This window comes from Xiphophorus maculatus, chromosome 18 (genome assembly GCF_002775205.1).
Source record: "Xiphophorus maculatus strain JP 163 A chromosome 18, X_maculatus-5.0-male, whole genome shotgun sequence".
NCBI classification, from domain to species: domain Eukaryota; kingdom Metazoa; phylum Chordata; class Actinopteri; order Cyprinodontiformes; family Poeciliidae; genus Xiphophorus; species Xiphophorus maculatus.
Window position 1 is genome coordinate 20,948,282 of NC_036460.1, and position 20,827 is coordinate 20,969,108.

Genomic DNA, 20,827 nt, shown 5'->3' on the forward strand with positions numbered 1-20,827 from the left:
TGTTGCTTAACCTTTTATTAACAGCAATGTGCATACTTTCAAATTGATATGAGCTTTAAAAACCATTAAAAAAAAAAATCATGAATGCCTTTCTTTTACTGAGGTTTTTTTTGGGGGGAAATTAGAACGACAGCCCCCTCTCCTGGCTGAATATTGAAATTGCACAGCACTGAGCATCTGGAGCATCCAGAGGCTGAGAACTGATCTGGAAAAAAGTGAGCAAAAAAGACACTGAAGCGTTTGAGGGATGAGGCTAGATGCGGCTGAAGAGGCAGAGGACAGATCGATGCAAGCATTACTGCACTATGTTGCCTTCAAAGACCAACGGGTACAGATTGAGACCCACAAACACTCCTCGAATAGCAAGGCCTTTTAAAAAACAAAAGTAAGGACATCGGTGATGATCTCTCTCTCTCTCTCTCTCTCTAAACATATGGCACAAGTCAAGAAAAACAAACAAGTAAACAAAACCTTTGGGACAAAATGCACAGGAATGCAAAAATGACATTTTTCTTTAACTGTATACAATAAGCTGTTCTTTAGAGTGACAGTATCAAAGCACAAATCGGTATGCTGTGCAAAAATAAAGGTTAATTAATAATACATAATGAGATGCCGTCTTGAAACATCGGTACAGTGTTGAGGATTGCGGATCTCCCCAGTCCGCCACCATCCATCATTCAAGAAGTTTCTCAAGGCAACTAGGAAATAAACATGAAACAGAACTAGAGACAGCGCAGAGAGAGCTTCCAGTCAACACACAGCATCAGCTGGAAGAGGTGAAGACAACCTGGGGCTAATTGGCACCCCCCCAATCAGAAAATAATAAAAAACACCAAAAACATTCTTCATATACTGGGAGAGCCTCAAGTTAATGTACCTACAAGCTGTTTGTGTGACTATATCCTTTAAATTCAGAGTACCTGGAAGTAAAAAGCTGCTGTTTCTGCTCCTGCGAACACTGGAAAAATGATACAAAAACAAAATGTGCAAGTCTGTGACTAAGAAGCAGTTACTTTTCGCTGTACACAGGTGAGCTGCTGTCTGTGCTAATGAGTCCGCTCTGCGTTTTGACAGCATTTATTCCTGAGTTAGTTGTTACAGTCGGCCCAAATACTGATTTTTACCGTAGACAGTGGGGCGGGGCCAGCGTACCCATGAGTCTACGCTACGAAAAGCCTCGGCGCTCGCTCCTCTTTTCAGAGCAACGAGAAGGCAAAGCTCAACAGAAAGCATTCGTCTTTTACCGAAAACTTTAAAAGTATTTTTGGTTGCTTTATTACTGTTAATATACACAAGGTTCCCAATGGCAACGATTCTTATTTTTTTCAGCTTTTTTTTTTTTTTAAAAGAAAAAGTTCTGGAACATTGAGTAAAAATCATTTACTTATTACTACTATACATATTTTTAAGTTTATATTATCTTTATATTTCACAGATTGTTAAATTATACAACACTGAGGTTGGCTTCCAATTTCGCAGAGTGGTAAAGGGTTATTTCGCTGCTTTTTTTGGCTTCTGGGTCATCTTTGATCAACTCTTTCATAATCTCTGAAACATAAGGCCTATATATGTTGCTGCCCACTGCCTTAAGGCTGGCTTAAAGATGGTTTCTTCTATTATTCATTGAAAGACTAATTTGGTGGTTTGGCCATTTTTCTAGTCACAAGAGAACTAAAGGAGCACTAACTAGTTGGTTGATTTTAAAGAGGGGAAAAAGACTTGCTCCATGTTTTTTGGGCTTCTGGATCAAGTTTGTGCTTCTCTTTAAATCAAAGTTTGTGAAAAACATCCAATTCCCAATCTTTGAGATACTGGTTGTAGGTTCTTTTTACCCCCAAATATCATTTGGGTAAACATGTTTTAGCAAGTCAATAAAAAATAAATAAATAAAAAGGTACACTAACAACACAAATTGTATCAACTAAGAATCCAGTTGTTTCTTTAATTTTTACCATTAGTGCACTTTATAAATACAAATGTTACTTTCAATTCTACAAAGGATTTCAAGACCCCACTCTTATTGATTTAACTGTAACAGCATCTGATTTAATTTAGCTTGTGTTTTTCTGCCCAGGTCAGGAACCACAGAACCTTGACCTTGGAGAACAGAGGGTCCAAAATGCTGTGAAAAGAACCTGGTACAATTATTTTAGTAAGAAATGCAATGTAGCCCTGGCAACCACCTGGCAACCAATTGGCAGAAAGGTGGCAACTTCACCTTTTCTTCCACTTTTAAGAAAGAAGTAATGCTGGACATATATAAATCTTTCCACCTTTAAAAAGCATGGAAGTATCTAAAACATCTACACTGGTCAAATCCGAATTGTATCATCCTACATGTAATTTAATATTTTACTTGCTTGCAGAAATTGAATGACTGAAGTAGCACAACTCATGCAGTGCTTATACAGGAAAGCTTAAAGAGTGGTGGGCTTTTCATGATTACAGAAAAGTGCTAATCTCAATTATCACAGTGTTCAATTATTAGTATTGCAATTATATAAATATCTCAGTTACCAAAAAGGCATTGAAATAGCCCTTTATTATTTATTCTGTGAATTTTACTTAAATATGTTGAAATTCTAAGGTATAAAAAGCCTGTTGTTTCCTGATATTCAGATTTTTATCTTTTAGATAATGGAAATACTTATGATAGTCTAGGAACTCAAACACATATCTCAAACTTTAAATGTAAAAATCTAATTTCAAACTTTTCAACAATCGTGCAGGAACCTTGTATATACACTAAAGAAAGAGCAGAACTAAACGTTAAAAATACTAAACAGGTCGACAGCTTGAGACGGCTGCAGGCTCACGAGCTGCGTATACTTTTCAAGTATGCTACATTATGAACTGGAAAGACAAAGGATACTGTCACTTTAAAGAAACAGGATGACGGTTAAACAGAGTATTCACAAATGTACATTTAAGGCTTTAATTGTTTAGCACTAACAATAATAGCAGCAGTGAAACACTTCTGAATTAATTATACCAACAATATTTATGATCGTATAACAACAATATATTATCAAAGTAAGTCAATATTTATTTATTTTTTCTCATTTTTGTTTTGCAACACTGGACTCAGCTGGAGACAGAAACCCGGACCAGCCAGTGAGTTCATACAACAGAAAGAAAACATGTGAGCCACCACAGATCACGAAACAACTAGCCTGTCTGCTAGCTGAGGGACGCACCTCTGCAGCTACACCAGGCCCCGCCTTATAACTTAGAGCAGTAGTACATTAACAGAGCGCGAGTCCAAGTACGCGGACTGGAGCACACATTCATGTTGAGACGGACAGGAGAGGGCGGGGCTTCATCCGAGAGCAGGACGAGTGGAGTAAAAAGTCTGGCAAACACACACACAGGCAACCATGCTCACGTACACAAAACACACAAGCAGCCAGCAACATGTCCAGACCTGAAACCATCATCATGCTACAAACAAAACGACACGCTTGCTTTTTTTTATGTTAAAAAAAAAAAAAAGTACCAAAGCAATGTTAATTAAAGGCCGTATCCAACTAAAGTCAAGATGAAAAGCTCTGCTGCACGTTTTCCAAGGTTCTGCTGACTAACGCATCCTGGTGAGGAAGACGCCCGATTCGTCCTTCCTCTTCCTTCCTGTCTTCCCGTAATCCGACTCCTGTCCCCCCCCCACCCTCTGCAGTGGTACCAAGAGCAACCCTCCAAACTGAACCAGTTTCACATATTATTTATGCACGTACTGTACTGTATATATTACACACATTTAATATATACTTACTTATATATTAAATTCTCATATAGACATACACTTTTAGTTTTCCTTGTGAGGTGTTGATTATATTTTCAGCGAGAGGCTTCAACATGGAAGATGAGAGTTTGTCTTCCGCAGATTCCTATGAAAGTCTCGGGTTGCCGCGTTTGGGCGGTCCTGAGGAGATGCTCCTGAAACTAAACACTCGAAGAAAAAAAAAAAAGAGCATGAGACTTTTGAAAGCACATGGAGTGCCTGGCGCAGATTCCTGCAGATACTGTAAGCTTGCTGAGTAACAGCCAGGACAGAAACCACAGGAGGGTTCGGTGGGAGGGGCAGGGGGACGTAGGGTGTCAGGCAGCACTTTACGTAGTCCTGGAGGCAGTAGGGTTTTAAGGTCGGTCTGCGGCGACCAAAACCAAACCAGGCTGAGCCAAGCTAGGACAAAGAGAGCAAACCGCGATTCGTGGGCGCCACAATCTGCTATGTAAAAATGTGGGCGGTGGAGGGAACAGAGACGAACTCACGCAGGATGTTCTTGGCCATTTCTATATTGTTCTGTGCAATCATCAGAGCTTTCTGGATGTCCTGGTAGGAGTAGCCCTGACTCATGAGGTGCTCGATCTCGCTGCTGATCAGGGGGCTGGCCTCCCCGCCCGCTGCGCCGCCGTTGGGCGGAGCGGGCGCAGGCGGGACGGGGCTGTGGCGGCGCTCCGAGTTGATCCGTCTGGGCAGCGGCTTTGGAGGTCTCTCCGGTGCTTCTGCTGGCTCTAAAGCAGCTGAGGAATAAAAAGAGGAGGAGGAAGTGTTTGGATTTAAACAGGAACTAAAGGTCGATGTGAAGAGATAATTTATTTAACTGGAAACGGTGCTACACTTAAAAGATGGTTTGTAATTATAATTAAGTCTAAGGAAAGAGACATGTCCTTTCACACAATCTGAAACCTTTTCAGCTTTCCACTGCAGTGACATTTAACAAAGCACTGCGAGAGGGCCGGGTACAATCTGCAAGCTTGTCAGCTTGACGCACAGTGATTTAATTGGCTCACAGATTCAAACATGCAGAATGCCCGTGTGTGGTAAATGTCAACCCAGCACAGAGACATCACCGTGAGAAATCAAGAAACAAATGCTGAATAGACTTCCTCCACTGTGGCTAAACCTCAAGGCTTGCAAAGGCATAACATGCAATTGTCTTATCGCACCTTCACCAGATTTGCCAATGTCTTCAGCAAATGATGGTAAAATTGGAGCTCAATCTTGAAACTTGCCTGCTTTTAATTTCTCCATTAAGTATGAAAAAAGGTAACATTTTCAGGTAATAAGTAAGCGAGTAGCATACTCCTAATTTATGCTTTGTGTGTCTTTGGAAAACCACTGAAAGATTACTGATACAAAAAAAATGCTTCTGCTTCACAGACCTACAGAGGCAGCCATGAGTCACACAATTAACCAGTAAAAACATCTCAAGATGGCCACCGCTTCGCTGCTCTGTTTTGTTTCTCAGATGCACAGATAATTGGGTCGGTTGGAACCTCAAAAATCCCATCTTTCTCCAATCAAAAGCACCATGCTAATCCTGCATTCCAGTTACCTGGGAAGTGGGAACAATTGAGCTGACAGCGTTCTAGTTAAAAAGTTGGAATTTCAACATGGCGACACCCGTAAACATTATTTGCATTATCTCTAATTTTAAGCTTCATCTTCTAAAGCAAACACCGTGTTTGATTTGTTCAGTATATAGATGCAGGTGCTTCATATAACACACTCTTGCATGTTTCCACCACAGCTTACTACTGTTGATATGAGGACCGACCATATTGAAACAGAAAGTCGTAGTTGGAGTTGACCCCAGTTTGCCAATGGAAAATCCAACTTCGAAGGGAGTTCCAGTTGACTTATCAACTGGAACTCCCAGTTCCCAGTTGCAACTCAGCATTTGTTTTAGCGTTTTGTACAGACAGCAGCACCTTTATGTGAGGCGTCTGTTACTGGAGTGAGAAGCCACATCATGGCACACAGTGGAGTAAATTTCAGCGGTCACTTCTACTCAGGATATTAATATGTTTGTTGTTTAGTTCCATATTAAAAAGAAGTCAAATAACTCCTGCAAAACTAGTCAGAACTTGAAATTGATCTGAAAACACTTTCTAACATGCCTGGAGCACCTAAAGAATCTTAGTTGGTTAGAAAAACTAATGTGTAACATCTGGTGACTGATCTTGGACATGTAGAGTTTTCAAAGAAGGACTTTCCTTCTTTGAAGGAAAGTGCGTTAACCAGAGAGTAACCAGTGAACCTATCAAAAAAAACAAAAAAAACACTAAATATGCATCAAAGGGCCAGTATATGGATCGAAACTCATGTATACTTTGCTGCTGTGATAAACTTACATGCCGTAGCTCCAAAATCTGAATCTAGGGAAAGGCGGCTAAAGGCTGCGACAGATGACGAGCATGACGATGAGGAGGATGAAGATGTAGACAGAGACCCCCCCATTTCTGAAAAGGTCCGCCGAGCAGGGGGCTGTGGTAGCCGGGGCTTTGGGAAGTCGTAGCCGTTATCCTCTTCCTCTCTGTCCTCTGCTGTGTGGTCTCTGGGCCCGTTGGTGACCGGCAGGGGAGGCAGCTCTGAGTAATCTGAAAGGATGGAAGATAATCTCATCATAAAACTACAAGAAATATTCACACTGCAGCATCGGAGTCCTCTAAGACAGGGAATTGAGGGGGATTTTTAGGCTATCTGGTTTTGTGTTTAGAAGAAAATACCTGAATCTCTGGCTTGTTGTGACCTCGGCTGGACGCTGTACATGGCTTCATGCGATATCGGCCCATCCTCTGCACCTAGTGTGAGACTACAACAACAAATGATGGGTTTAAAGCTCAGACCATGACTCAAAGATCTTTCCTAAAGTGGCTTTAGGAAGGTTTGAATACCGCGAGTTGACTGCAGGGGCTTGAGTCTGTGCCTGCAGAGCAGTCAGAGGCTGAGGCTGTGGGGGCCTTTGGACTTGTAGGGTGTCTGGTACTGATGGGGCGGCAATGGGGCGAGATGAAGGGATCATGTACTCAGAGTCTTCCTCGCTGTCACACGCCTCCTCTCCGGGCACTTGCCTCAAACCTTGAGACGGTCTGGGTACAGACAGTATGAGAATATTAAAAGACTCTTTAAGAGGAAACATCGTGTATGGCTTCCAGACCACAGGTGTGCTTTGGTAAGTAACCTCAGGGTCATTTGGACGTACCTGTTTGCCAGTGCGTAGATGGCATTGGCCGAGGATGATGGTTTCACTTTGGGGTTGTCATAATCTTGAGAAACTATTGCAGCTAAACTCTAAAAGAGGAAACAGATTACACCAGTTTTAGTTACTTTACCCCAAAAAACTGAACATTTAAAACGAGATAATTAAAAGTTATAACTTAGGGTCATGTTTTTCTTCTGCCAAAACTAGAGAGCCAGTTAGAACTGAAGGGTTTCATCCAGTGTATCATAAGCCTGGTGGCCCACCAGGCTTCATTTGCCTCCCCACCAGGCTAAGTGTTTATTTTATTTAAATAGGTTTTGTTTAAAGCACACATTATTTCTAGTTAATAAAAAATTCAAGGTAGCAATTAGATGGACTCATTTTACTATTTATTATTTATTGGGTGAGCAGTTAATTTTAGAGATATTTTTATTTATTTCTCCTTTGTCAACCTTTATAATAAAGGGATGCTTGTCATATTCTCAGTTTCAGAAACTCCATCCTATTTTACATTTACGAGACTACTGTGGGCGAGTATTGAAAATAAAGTTTAGTTTAAATCTAAAGTACATAAAGAGGTTTTCAGACTACTTCCGAGTTGCATGTTACAAACTCTTGGAAACCACAGATGTGATTTGATTTCCTTGCTGCTCAATATCAGCAACGCACTCTTTAAAACAGGCATGTTATTATGCAGGACCACACAGAGAGCTTTTACCAGAAGGTGCCAATTTCTATGTTGTAACTAGAAAGACCAGCTTATGCATCATAATAGAGAAATAAACATTATGGAATGTTTGATTAGGAAAGGATTAGGATAAACATATGTTGGAAAAGTAAAAATTGCACCAACATGTAGCAGAAGACTTAAAGGAGGAAGAGGAGTGATGTTGTGACAGCAGAGCCTGATATTCTCTGTAAAGGGTTGAAAGATCTTTTGATCACTCAGATTTTAACCAACCAAATCAGATGTGGTTAGATACTTCTTCTTCTTCTTCAAAAAAAGATAAAAACAATTAAAAATATCTTCTAAAAATAATACAGGTATTTAAAGTTTTGCAACTTTTAATAAGTTAACTTAGAACTATGCAAGACTTTTAAAACAATTATAATCGGACGCATTCTTTTCCTAGAAGTATTGACATGAGAGCCTTCATCCTAGGGCTAGCCAACATATCAATATTTATGAAATGTCATTATGTGACACATGAAAATGACTATTGGCAATATGGATGTAAAATTCCACCGAAGGTTTTACAATTCTGCATATTATTTATTTTTTTCCTAATCCCCATGAATGTTCTCGTGACGAAAATTATGATTACAGAAGAACAAACTGAGCAGCCCAGGAATGATTAGAGAGTGTTCAGAGTCAGACGTTTCGTAAAGACATATGGGTTTAATTCATGAGAGGGGAAAAAAGTTCTGGCTTGAGGAGTGATCGCGGAGGAAAAGACTGAAACTTTTTTCAGAGTCATCCAAGGAAAGTGATGCCTGGTCGCTGTTATCAAACATGTCAGATAACTTCAAAAAATGAGAGAAAAAAATGAGGAAACTCAGTAGACTCTTGAAGGCTGTAAGGCTGAAGCTGACAGTGTAACAGAGATGTTAGGGCACCAAACAGGGCAGTTGAGTGAATAAACAAGAAGCAGAGTTGGTCTTTTAGTTTTATAAAGAATCAGACCGTATTAAGTATCTGTGATGCCGGATTATGTAAGAAGACAGCTGTGAGGTTTGTTTCTTCCTGCAGTTTTTGAAGAAGAGTCAGAGTATGAGGGAAGGCTTTCCGCAAGGCTCAGATTGTGGAAGACTGGCTCACATTCTCTCCTTTAATTAATCCCAACATTGTTCTATCAGGTTGAGGTCAGGACTCTTCTGCATTAAATCTGCTTGTCTGTGTCTTTATGGACTATTCTTTTTGCACTGATGCGCAGTAACGTGGTAACACGAAGGAACTATTCACAAACTGTACCCAAACAAAGTTGATCAAAATGTTGCGTTATGCCAACAAGTTTCTTTCACTGAAACTAAAGTTCTGTAGCTATTAACTCTGCAGAAAGTTGGCGACCTTTGCACACTATGTGTCCCCGTCCAGAGGCGAGTCAGAAGTTGGAATAGTGAGATTGACCGTGACAAACACCGATTCAGAGCGTCAATCAGCTTTGCAAATACGTGACTCATTTGCAATGTGAACACAGAGCGAAATGGGTCTTTTTCTCTGCTCTGACCACTGGTGACTGTATACTGCAGGATGAACGATTGCGCAAGACAGACTGCAGTGCTTAGGAAATGGGAGAAGCTCACGTTAGCACTCACTGTTTACTCAGGACACTGCAGAGAGTTGTCGCCATAAAAGTTTCCAACAACACAGATAAAAAAGTTGATAAATTTATCCACTGATTCTGACTGATTGATTTTTTTAGGAGGTATGTGGGGGAGAGTAGATAAACAGAGCGACAAAGTGCCGAAGTTAAAAGTTCTTCTTTCTGTCCCCTCCAACAATCATCTCCACACTCAGCCTTGTTTCTTGGCTTCGCCCACTTTCATCAAATTTTTCAAAATTTGCCAGCTTTAGTTTTCACAGGCAGGTTAGGTACACTTTAAACCCCAAGCTGTATAATTTTTACCTATCATTCATTAACTTTTTCGAATAAAATCTAGTACCATCAATAAAATGGTATGAAAGATAAATAATTATTTAAATTGTTTAATGATTTAAAAAACCCATTAAGAAATAAATCTTGGGCTGCTAAAGACTAATTTTGTGGACGCTCTAGTCATGAGTGACCCATCAAAAATCACTGTTTATATTTAGGAAATGCTATCCAAAGTCTTTTGTTAACAATTTTTTACATCAGATAAATCAGATGTTTTGTGTGTGTGTGTGTGTGTGTGTTGGTTCTGACCAGCTGGTGGTCCAGACTGAGGGAGCTGTTGTTCTTCTGAGAGTCCGCACGGTTGTCCAGCGCAGAAGGCAGCGCCAAGGGGAGGGAGTGTCTGTTGGAGAGCTCCCTGACACCTGCTCTGAGGTCAACCCCCAGGCTGGGCACGTGGGTGGATGACGAGGATGGTGAAGATGATGAAGAAGAGGGGGTTGGAGCTTTGGGAACGGGTCTGGAGTTCCAGTCAGCCAAAGGACGGTTCGGGGGAGTGGGAGGGAGCTTATCTCGAAGGGGCTCCCCTGGAGTGCACGGTAGGGGCCGTCTTGGATGTCGAGCTTCTGGAGCCGCCCCGCCTGGGTGAGGTCTGTCTGGAGGAGGGGGTGGGGGAAGATCCCGCAGTGCAGGGGGAAGTGGAAGAGGCTTGTCTTTGTGATGTGATGCTGCCTGGAGGGATGGCAGAGATGGAAGGAGCTCTTTTAGATGAAACACCAGAAAGACCAAAAGCCAAAGAAAATTATTATGCAGGAAATAATCAGCTTAGAAGGAAAACCATCAATCATCAGGAGGATTTAGATGAATGACAGCAAAGGGAAAAAAAATTTAATCTCCCAACTGCACTTTTTGTTTATAAGCAAAGACATGTTGCTGTGGTATTCGAGTAAGAGAAAATAAGAGTCAAAAACCCTCATAACAGTTTTTTTTACTAGAGTAACAGGAAAAAAGAAGTAAAAAACATCCTAGTAAAGTGCAGAAATACTAGTTGTGTCAAGTAGCATTGCGCCAAAGCTACTCAAACTGCACTTTCTTTCAATCTTTTACATAGTTATACAAGAAAAAAAAACAGCAAGAAGCCAAATTTTTCATAAATAATTAGAATTACATTCCACAAAAATGTATGCAGAAAGGCTGGGGACCAGTCCATATGACTGGTTTCTATTGCTCTGAGACTAAATTATCTGAATTTGAACCAACCAGGAAGTTAAATACTTACATATAGACAAGAACTGTTAAGATATATGAAATTACTATGATAGTAGCTTGGAGATGTTTAAAACTGGTTTGACTGAGAGTTGAGCATTAAAACTGATAATAGATCACAACAGTGAATAGTTTGTATATATGCAGGAATAAAATAAACAAATTAAAGATAAATCTATTTTCCTTAAAAGCTTAGACTAATATAACCTTGACAGTTTCATAATGCTAAATCTTTGTAATTAGTCAACACTGTATTTTTAATCTGAACTAAGGCATTGGATGAAAATGATCAATAATTAATCAATGAATAATTAATTGAGCTTATTATACTGTTTGACAATGAGGATCAATTGGAATGTATGTAGAATTTAACTGAAGTTTTTTTTTTTTTAATTGGTGCTGTATAAATAAACTGAACTGAATTGTTTACCTTACTGGTGGCCCCTGGACTGGAGGCACCAGGGGGGTTTGGAGGTCTGTGTGGTAACAAATCAAGCCTGGGAGGCACTGGGGGAAGAGATGACTGAGGGGGCATGGACATGGGTGACGGGGGGCGGTCCACCTGGATGAGACAAGAGAGGCAACCATGAGATCCAATCCACTGATGTCACACTGTCGTACTTTCAGTAAAAAATGAAATGGTTTCAACACATATTATATATGACTACATGTACAGAAGTTGCTGAAAAGGCTCGGTTAGATGATAATCGAATTACATCGAAGCAGCTCAGGTTGTCAACAAGTAATGTATACAGATTTTCTCAGAGGCATTAAGACATGTAGGACATTTCTAACACGAGACGTACAAAAAAAGCTGCTTCTTTGGCAACAGGAACGATGGAGATGAAAGGCCAAAGTAACAAGATGTGAGCTTTTAGCTCAGAAAGGGAAGACATGACAAGTGAGAATGTGTTTCATCTACACAGAGATTGGTCTGAAAAGTCCCATGTGGGTTGTTTCATAACGAAAAAAAATTACCTCAATCTTTTTCCACAATCTTACCTTTGTGCCAGCAAGTTTGCTCATTACCAGGTGGGGGTCTTCAAGTCTGTCGTCGTCGTCGTCGTCATAGCTTGGCGATGGAGCTCCCTCGGCTCCCATGGCGGCCCGACTTGAGCCCCCGCTGTTGTCCTTGGGGTCAAAAGGATCTACGACAATCGGCTCTGTACCTTTAATCTCACACCGACAGAAGGGGCATCCCGTTCCCTGACCCTCCGACTCCTGTAGCACAGGTAGAAAGGAGGGAGTAAAGACAAGCTGACAAGAAGCTGGAAACTTTATTGACATGCTGAAGAGCTCTTCAGTAAATCCACCTTGGAATGACGATACCGCCTTTCCATTTCCAAAAACAGATTTCTAGATTTTTCCCCAGCAGACACTTGGTTTGAGAAAGGTGAATAAAAGATATTTAATTGGGTTTTATTATTTGGATGTTACACAAATCATGAAAGCTGAAGTTAGCTTTTGATTCTGCAGTGGGTTTCGTTTTTCCACCAAAACAAAGTTAATCCAGCTTGAGCTTAGAACGCATAACAAATAAATGCAGACTTAATTATGTTCTACTACATAGAGAAGAGTGTAACACATTGTTTGGTAAAAAAAATAAAATTAAATAAATAAAAAAAATAGAAGTCAAATCCAGCTTAAAACTATGATGTCAGATAGACGAGACAAGCAGTGAAATGCCACCCTCTCTTTCTGACAGAGTGCATTTTCCTATTACTCACATCTGCAACTCAAAAGCCAAAGCAGGAAAAAGGTTCGGCCAACACCGAAGTTTTAATTTGTCAAACCAAAGGCTAAGGATTATCTGTACATAAAATACTGAAAAAAAAGCAAGAAAAAAAATTATGAGCAATGAGAATAATGAGCTGTGAAAAAATATATATACAAGAAAAAAAATTTAATTAATGAGCTATGAAAATAAATATGGAATACGGTGCAAATGCAAATATTGTGTCACACTGTTTCTTTTACCCACTCATACTTGGAAAGATGAACTCAAAGCTACACTCTTCCAGAGTGGTGTAAGAGCGCTAACCATAACCTGTGACATGCAAGCCCACCAACTCAAAACCCTTTGCTTCCACCCACTCTCGTACCTGCCAGGCGGTGAGACAGGAGGTGCACATGAGATGACCACAGGGCTCGATCTTCACATCTTTGTCATTCTCCGCACAGATTTTACAGAGCTGGAAAGTGGAGCCCATCTCACAGTACAGCTCATATTGCTCCTGAGGGCGGGAACAAAAAAAAACATGAGAAGACAGTAACATCACAGAGAACTGACGCCACCTGAGATCCTGCTGAACAGAGCCTGGGAGGATGGGGAGCGATCAGTTAGAGCGAGGGGGCGTACGCCGAGTTTCGGTTCTGCGCTGATGCAAAGATAAGGTCGACAAGAACCGAGGCAAAAACTGCTTTTTACACATTTCCGTAAGGCGTCTTTCTCACAAAAAATGTTCTGACCTTAAAGTTCAGATGTATTAAATGAAAAACAAAAACCAAAAAAAAACTGAAAGAAAAGCTAATTCTTCGTCTTTCTGAAGGAAATTGACTCTGAAATTTGAGGACCGAAAAAGCCACAATTCCATACATCAATAAGCTGTTGAAGAAATAATTTGTATAAGTAGTCATTTAAATAAAACTGAAAATTAATACATTATTGTTTGCACAATTCTTCATAAAATTTTATTCAAATAATTAAAAAAGAAAACGTGCAATAGTTCTCCAAAGCTGTGCAACGAACATACGAAATAACATATTCTGTATTTATTTAATGCGTTTAGATAATTTTAATTTCATTTTAGCTGCAGGTACTGTAATATAGTTGCTCATTTTATTTTTAGATATTTTCATATTCAAATGGGTATATTTTGTTACTCTGCTGCTGTAACAAGTGAATTTCTTCACTGTGGCATTAATAAAGGACTATTCTGATCATTTCTAACTAAATCTAATAAACACATAAGTAAGTATTGAATGGGAAAAGAAGTACAATGTAGATTTATTTTTATTTTGCAAGAATAACAGTATGCATTTCTATTGAGGTATTACAGCAAAGTCACTATTGGCATGTGTAATTCTGTGTTTAATTATTGACATATTCACTTTACTTTATGTTTTTATCTCAGTTTTGTTTAGATTATATTTGACTGTGGTACTCAGTCTCTCAAAGCACTGTTGAAGATATATATTTTTTAAATAAAAATTTTTAAATAAAATGATAAAAAAGCAACGCAAATACACAAAACAAAAATCCCTCCAACAAAGTATTCTGGGTAAACAGTCTGGTAGGAGCGTGGCTCTCACCTGTGTGACTTTAATGTGGTCTTGAGGTGAAGGCTCACACAGACCCGTCAGGTCGGGGTTCTGAGTCCGGCCATCGGGGAATAAATAGCTGGGGATGCAAAAGAAAATAAAATGAAAATGTATCCACACAAAACATCTCTGGTTAATTCAACAAGCATTTTAATTTAAAAGTAATTATTGTTATTAGAGTGATTACACCACTTGTGTACCCAACAAGCTGCGGTGATAAAAACATCTGTTGAGTTCATTTACTTTGCGCAAGCTGATGCATATACAGTACAAGACAATTACAAATGGGTTGGACGCTGTAATTACCATCTGATAAATGTTTTGTAGACACAGGCCGTATACTTTACAGGCTTTCCCAGCTCAAATCGGAGTTTGATTACAGGTTGGGACAGGCCAAACACAGTTTTCATTAAACACAAGAATCACCACTGGCAGGAAAAGACGGGTTTCAAGCCAGCTGGGTAAACCACTGACTGAAGTCCGCATTAGAAATCAATGGTTCTGCTCTGGTTATGATAACAGTGTGGTGACGAGGGGGTTGGCGGTGGCGAGCTAGATGATATGCCTGGATTCACTTGAAGCTGAGAGGCAGATTCAATCGAAGGTTCCAAAAAAAGGGGGCAACCAAGTTCACACAGAGACGCACTTAAAAGAACAACAAAAGAAATGACAAAAAAAAAGGAAAGATCTGAAGGGCACAAACTGAATGGAGAGACGAAGCTCAGAAATCTAGATGAAAAACCACAACAGATATAAATTAGTCAAACAAAAAGGGAACTTACAAGCCTTCTCTGAAACCATCAATGAGGGCCTGGAAGAGAGGCTTATTATGGGGAATGGTTTGGAGAATATTCCCATCGGCTGTCACGTAACCGATGGCCCACTGGCCCAGTCGAGTGCAACTCAGTCGGAAGATATAACTGGGGAGAGAGAAAAAATGTATCAAGTCATCTGAAAAAATATAACAATAAATACCAGACACAGAAGACCAATTATATGAGTAAGCAAAAAGATGTTTAAGTAATCTCAACTTTTATGACACACATACCGTATTTTCCGCACTAAGGCGCACCTAAAAACCTTCAATTTTCTCAAAAGCCGAGAGTGCGCCTTATAATCCGGTGCGCCTTATATATGGACCAATATTGAGCCACAACAGGTCTCGCAACTACGGTAAGCAGCCGCCGACTTCATTTTCCCCCGTAGAAGAAGAAGAACGCGGTGCACGCTGGGTTTTGTGTAAAGACCCCAAAATGGCTCCTATTAAGAGACACGCTTACGACGCAGAGTTTAAGCTCAAGGCGATCAGTCACACAGTAGAACACAGGAATAGAGCAGCAGCGAGAGAATTTAACATGAACCAATCAATGGTGCGGAAGTGGATATATATTGTGATTGCACTAACGTTTGATTTATCGTAACAGTATCAGACTGTTTTTTACGTGTTTATTGAATCGAGGAAAAGTTCCCCTCCACTATATGTTATACCTTGCTGTTGTTAAAAGATAAACTGTGTCACGAAAATACCACGTCACTTACTTTACCTCGGGGAAAATAATAAAACAGCTGTTTATTCATTTTGGGAATGAACGGAGTTTTCAGAACGCTGGTTTGTAATCTATTAATAAAGTTTGACTGACCTATCTGACTATTTTGTTGACATTCCCTTTAGCGCAGCTTCATCTAATGGATGCATAACGTAACCCCAGCCTCTACTGTAGCGTCTATTCTATGCGCCTTATATATGAAAAAAGTTTTAAAATAGGCCATTCATTGAAGGTGCGCCTTATAATGTGGTGCGCCTTATAGTGCGGAAAATGTGGTACTAATCAAAGATTATAGGACAAACTACTGAATACAGTTATTTGTGAATTGTGGTCCAGAATAGTGGTAGAAACTTCACCTTTATTTCTTTCACATCGACATTAATCTGAATGAAAGGACAGTTTTGTTGAACCACTTTTTGATTCAATTCCAGGAGTCAGTCTTTGTGTTCACACACTTATCTTCTGTAGACGCTAATTAACTTGAAACAAAGTTAAACTATCATAGTTGCATTTTCTTTCTGGATGACAATTTGTTTATTACCCAGTTAAATAATTTTAATGTTTCTGAAGTTACTGTGAGGTATATGCTGTACAATTTAACATAGTTCCATTTTTTGTAACAAAAACTGGGATTTTATAAGGACTGATTGCACTATGAAGGGTCAATGCTCAGGGGTTGACATCTAATAATTTCGCTATAAGTTTTATTAGTGCTTTATGCTAACTTTTAAAAAAAATATAGGGTTTCTGCAAAATTAAACACATCAACAAGAAAGATGAGACAGTATCGTTATAAATCAACAGTTAAAACAATAATATGGCCTGTTGGGACATACCAGCAAAGAACTCCTGTTTTTAAATGTGAAGACATCAGCTAGCAATGAACAACTTACAATGTTCCTTAGTGCTCACTGTGGCCAAAACATTTAATAAAATCAAAGCAAGTTTTGCAAGTTTATATTAAACTTGCAAACAATTATTATAAAATGCGATTAAGCCTACATAGAAAAAGAGGATGTGACTCTGATACACTTCGCTTAAGCTTTTTGAGAATAAGAAAAAGCTGTCTTAAAACATTAAAACAGAAAGAGGAAATCTAACAATAAAACAAAGTGAAAGAGGAGCTTCAGATGAGTCAGCAAGAGACTGAGGTTTCTGGGCTCGATGTGCCGTCTAGCCTCAAGTTGAGAAATCTTTTACAAAAGTATTAGGAGGAACAGAGCGGCTTCGGAAATAAAGTTGAACTGGTCTCACTGCGACAGTGAAGCAGGATGGGTTTGAAGCATTTTGTGACTGATGTAAGCTAGCAAAACAAGACTTGCATCAGCTCACTATAGCTAGTTGGAAAGAAGAAAAAAAGACAAAAAAAAAAATACAGCCATTAGGGAGCTCTGGATTGCTCTGGATTAAAGTGTAAAAAAGCAGCTTTTACATCGACCAGTAAGTGCTCTGGTGTTGATGTGGCCTTAAGCTGGCCAGGCCTGAAGAGTGACATCAACTTCCAATGCACAATCAGGCCATTGATGTAAGGTACCAGCGCCACGCCGCCCTGGGCTCTTTGGACTCAGCTCCAAACGCACCCACACAAAATGTAGCATGTATGGTTTAAGAATCCGTCACCAGGATTCAAGTTGTGATACTTGATACAAACACGGACCGATGAAGGAGTTTTATTAAAAATAAGTCCTGAGAGCTACAGCTAACCTGCATCTGTGCAATAGTCAGTGGAAACAACGTTACGCTCACAGTAAGGAAGCAAAAGCCGAAACTTTTCTTCACATAATACATGTTATTTGTCTTCTAGATGTGTTTGTGCTCAGAGTGGTTCTCACCTGCCAGGCTTGTGGATGAATTTCTGAAGCCGAGCTTTGACCTCATCATATGTGAGGAAGGCCATGTACCCTGGGTGAGTAACAGCCAAGCTGTTCCAGTTTCGCAGCAGGGATGACCAAGGCTACCCACGCACACAGGCATATACACACAGACACACACACATACACAGAGAGAGAGAGCGAGAATGGTCATAGGAGAAAGGCAGAGTGAGTCATAATGTGTGAGTGAATGGACACAGTAATAAAGAGCAGAAATGGAGTAAGGAGAATTGCTGCATATTGCAACATGTATGGGTTTTGTTCAAACAGCTGTTCAGTGGACATCAGTGGGATTTATAGGTAGATCCAGCCAGAGTCATTATGTTTAATGGTAGATGAGCTTGCAGAGTTTAAAGGCACACGATGAAGTAAAAGAGAGATTTTCCATACTGTCTGTAAATCAAAGCCGGAAAGTTTACATATCCTCATTATTAACGTTGATTTAGGACTATATGTGTTTTAAAGGTTCGTTTTGAAGTTCCTTATGATACATCATACTAGGAGTTTAAAAGAAAAAGTTTGAGCTTTAATTTGAACTGTGTATTTTCTACACATGATCAAAGTTATACAAACACTGACAAACAAAAGCACAGTTGGCTTTTGAGGTGGTCTTCTGGACTCACTGGTTTCAATCCAAACAAAAATTCAAAAACTACAAGGATTGGATTTCTGACGCAGACCCAGTTTTTAGTGGTTTTAGTGGTTAAAATATGCAGCCAGAATCGAGCCGTGTGTTCACAAGAAGATTGTAAATCTTGCTAAAGTTTCAAATACCATTTAAGCCATGTGAATGTTCGAGCCTTTAATGTATATGACACATTTTAACTGAGTGGGACATTGGTAAACTTGGGGATTCTATCATTCTACAATGAGGGTAAAAAAGAGTATTTATGACCCCGCCTTTTCAACGAGTTCACCACTTAGCCAGAATAAGCAATGCCCAGAGAAACTGCAGAAAGCCAAGTGCCATCACTTAGCATATTAAAATATTAAAGCTCATAACTGTATGATTCCAAAAGCTGTTTGGATTGGCTTTTAGGAGAAAAACTGCTTTCTTTTTACTGCCTTTTTATGTGTTCATTTTTGGCGATTTATAACAGTGATGTTGCTCATTTGAGGATGTATTTAGTTCATTTTAAAAACCTGCAATAACCAGGCCTCATATGTAAAATCATGTCTGCAAACATGAGTGACCTTCAAGTGGACATTTTGACATTGAGTTGGTGAGTCAGTGAAGGTATTTTAGGCATGAATGAATGCACATTAATGAACCCAACAGGGAAATTGAAAAGGCTTCAGGTGTTCTCAGCAATGAGATTAAATGTTTTCTGTGGCTCGGACAAATCAGCTTATATTAAAACTTGCGGCTTGTTTTTTTATAGTCCTCCCACACAGGAAGTGACAAGTTCAAACTGTCTTGTTCAGTCAGAGTGCCTCATTTCTTCTTGCAGGCCTCATTCTAACCTAATTATACACCATCTTGCTCAAACAACTTTCACAAAAAATGTTAATTGAGCAAACTGTTCTTTAAATTTTTGGTTTTCTTTCTACTGCACACAATTTTACATTATTTTGCATAAATATACAACTACTACTAATCTTTTACACAGTGTCAATAGGTTAAGAACAGCCTTCAAAATGGTCTCAGAGTTACTTCCTCTGAGTCTGAGGACATTCGGAGGAGATCTTTTTTTGTTTGGGGGAGGAAACGTCTGTAATCTGTTTAGGCTTCATTAAGCCTGTCAGAGCTTTGCGCACAAGTTCCAAGGGATAATGTCACCCAGGGATAAATGACACTACAGCAAAGCAGTGGTTTATGATACAAGAACACTTGTGCAACTTAGAAAAGTAAGCAGTTAACTAGGGCCTTTTCTTACCATTATTTCTAACAGTTGCGACATAAATTTATTTTAATACTGATGCAAAAATGTATACGTGCTGTTCAACATCAACCCATGCATGTGCAATATAAACTTGTGACAAAATGGAGTACAATTATTGCTTGTAACAAAGTGTGAAAATATGTTGAATTTACCAGTTTGTATTTAGGATTGTCAATGCTACAATATTTTTAAAAAATTCTGATATGTATATTTAAAACTAAAAAACAACAAAATTCTGTAAGCAAATAAAAATCAAAAGGTACAATAATATTTCGCAAAATGTAGGAGGGTTGTTTTAACTTCCATTCTATGACTGGACCAGAATACTGGTGAATAAATGACTTAAAAAAAAAATAGTTGAAAGGTGCATAGCGTGTTTGTGTGGAGTTTCTACCTGGAATAGCCGAGTGAAGATGTCGAACTCAAACACTGAGATATAATCATTGCAGGTAAGATCTATGGTGGATTTGAGAGCCATGGCCTCCAGACCAGAGCTGATGTTATGAAACTCATGGAGAGACTGACGGAACACCTTCCAAGGCACAATGGTTCTGGGAACAGACCGACAATCATACATTTACAATCTGTCAAGAGCTTTGGACAACGTTGTGTATTACACCCCTCCCTTTGTGCTTACATTTAAAAAACAAGCTATAACTGTTCTCTTCTTGTTTTAAATTTGGATTAGCAGTCTGCTGTAATGTGAAAATACATTTTTGACTCTGCAGAAGGCTGCTCATACCGAGCCTGGTTCTACTGGAAGGTTGTTCCTGTCGGGAGGAAATTGTTCCACTCCACTGTCGCCACTTTCTTCACAAGATGAGAGATTGCTGTATTGTCAGTGACTTGATGCAATCATCTGAGAGTCACTAGACCGCTATATAATCAACTGAAGTTTACCATTTCTATATTCTGGATTAATTGAACTGTACAATATGACTGTAATTGAATAAACTAAATAGAGTTTACTCTTAACTGGATTTTTTTTGTAACCACTGTATAAATCGAATCTATTTGTTTTGTTATGTTGTAAACCAGTGTTATAAAAGTTTACTGGAATGAACTGAATTCATCTCGTTGTCCGGTTCACTTAATTCTCATTGGAAATATAATAGGGGAAACCAAATTGAAATGCTATGGAATAACAAAGTTATGTAAACACTAACTGAATTGCTGAAATGTCCATGGCTATATTGAACAGTGACTGAACTTAATGTTATCTAATGCATAAGTGCAAATGTTGTGATGGCTCCCTGTTGTGCTTTTAAAAACAGTCTAAAATCAGCCTCTTTGTAGACAATCTGATTAAAGGCAGGTAAGTTACAGCAGAGCTGGGGAGGATATCATTTGGTTGCA

The 20,827-nt window shown here is 39.3% G+C and overlaps 1 protein-coding gene across 2 annotated transcripts in view; it reads right to left on the bottom strand.

The window, feature by feature from the left end:
- Positions 1 to 20,827, bottom strand: part of cbl (Cbl proto-oncogene) — a 46,014-nt gene continuing 25,187 nt past the window's right edge. Inside the window, exons 4-16 of one of the 2 annotated variants that reach the window (XM_023351811.1) lie at positions 19,866 to 20,022; positions 17,550 to 17,671; positions 14,953 to 15,090; positions 14,162 to 14,249; positions 12,952 to 13,083; positions 11,852 to 12,070; positions 11,280 to 11,411; positions 9,896 to 10,315; positions 6,990 to 7,078; positions 6,682 to 6,876; positions 6,514 to 6,599; positions 6,139 to 6,384; positions 1 to 4,524 (exon numbers count right to left, since the gene is read on the bottom strand). In XM_023351811.1, the coding sequence (XP_023207579.1) occupies positions 4,229 to 4,524; positions 6,139 to 6,384; positions 6,514 to 6,599; positions 6,682 to 6,876; positions 6,990 to 7,078; positions 9,896 to 10,315; positions 11,280 to 11,411; positions 11,852 to 12,070; positions 12,952 to 13,083; positions 14,162 to 14,249; positions 14,953 to 15,090; positions 17,550 to 17,671; positions 19,866 to 20,022 (2,320 nt within the window). In that variant the 3' untranslated portion in view covers positions 1 to 4,228. The other variant, XM_023351813.1, reaches the window with a different exon arrangement.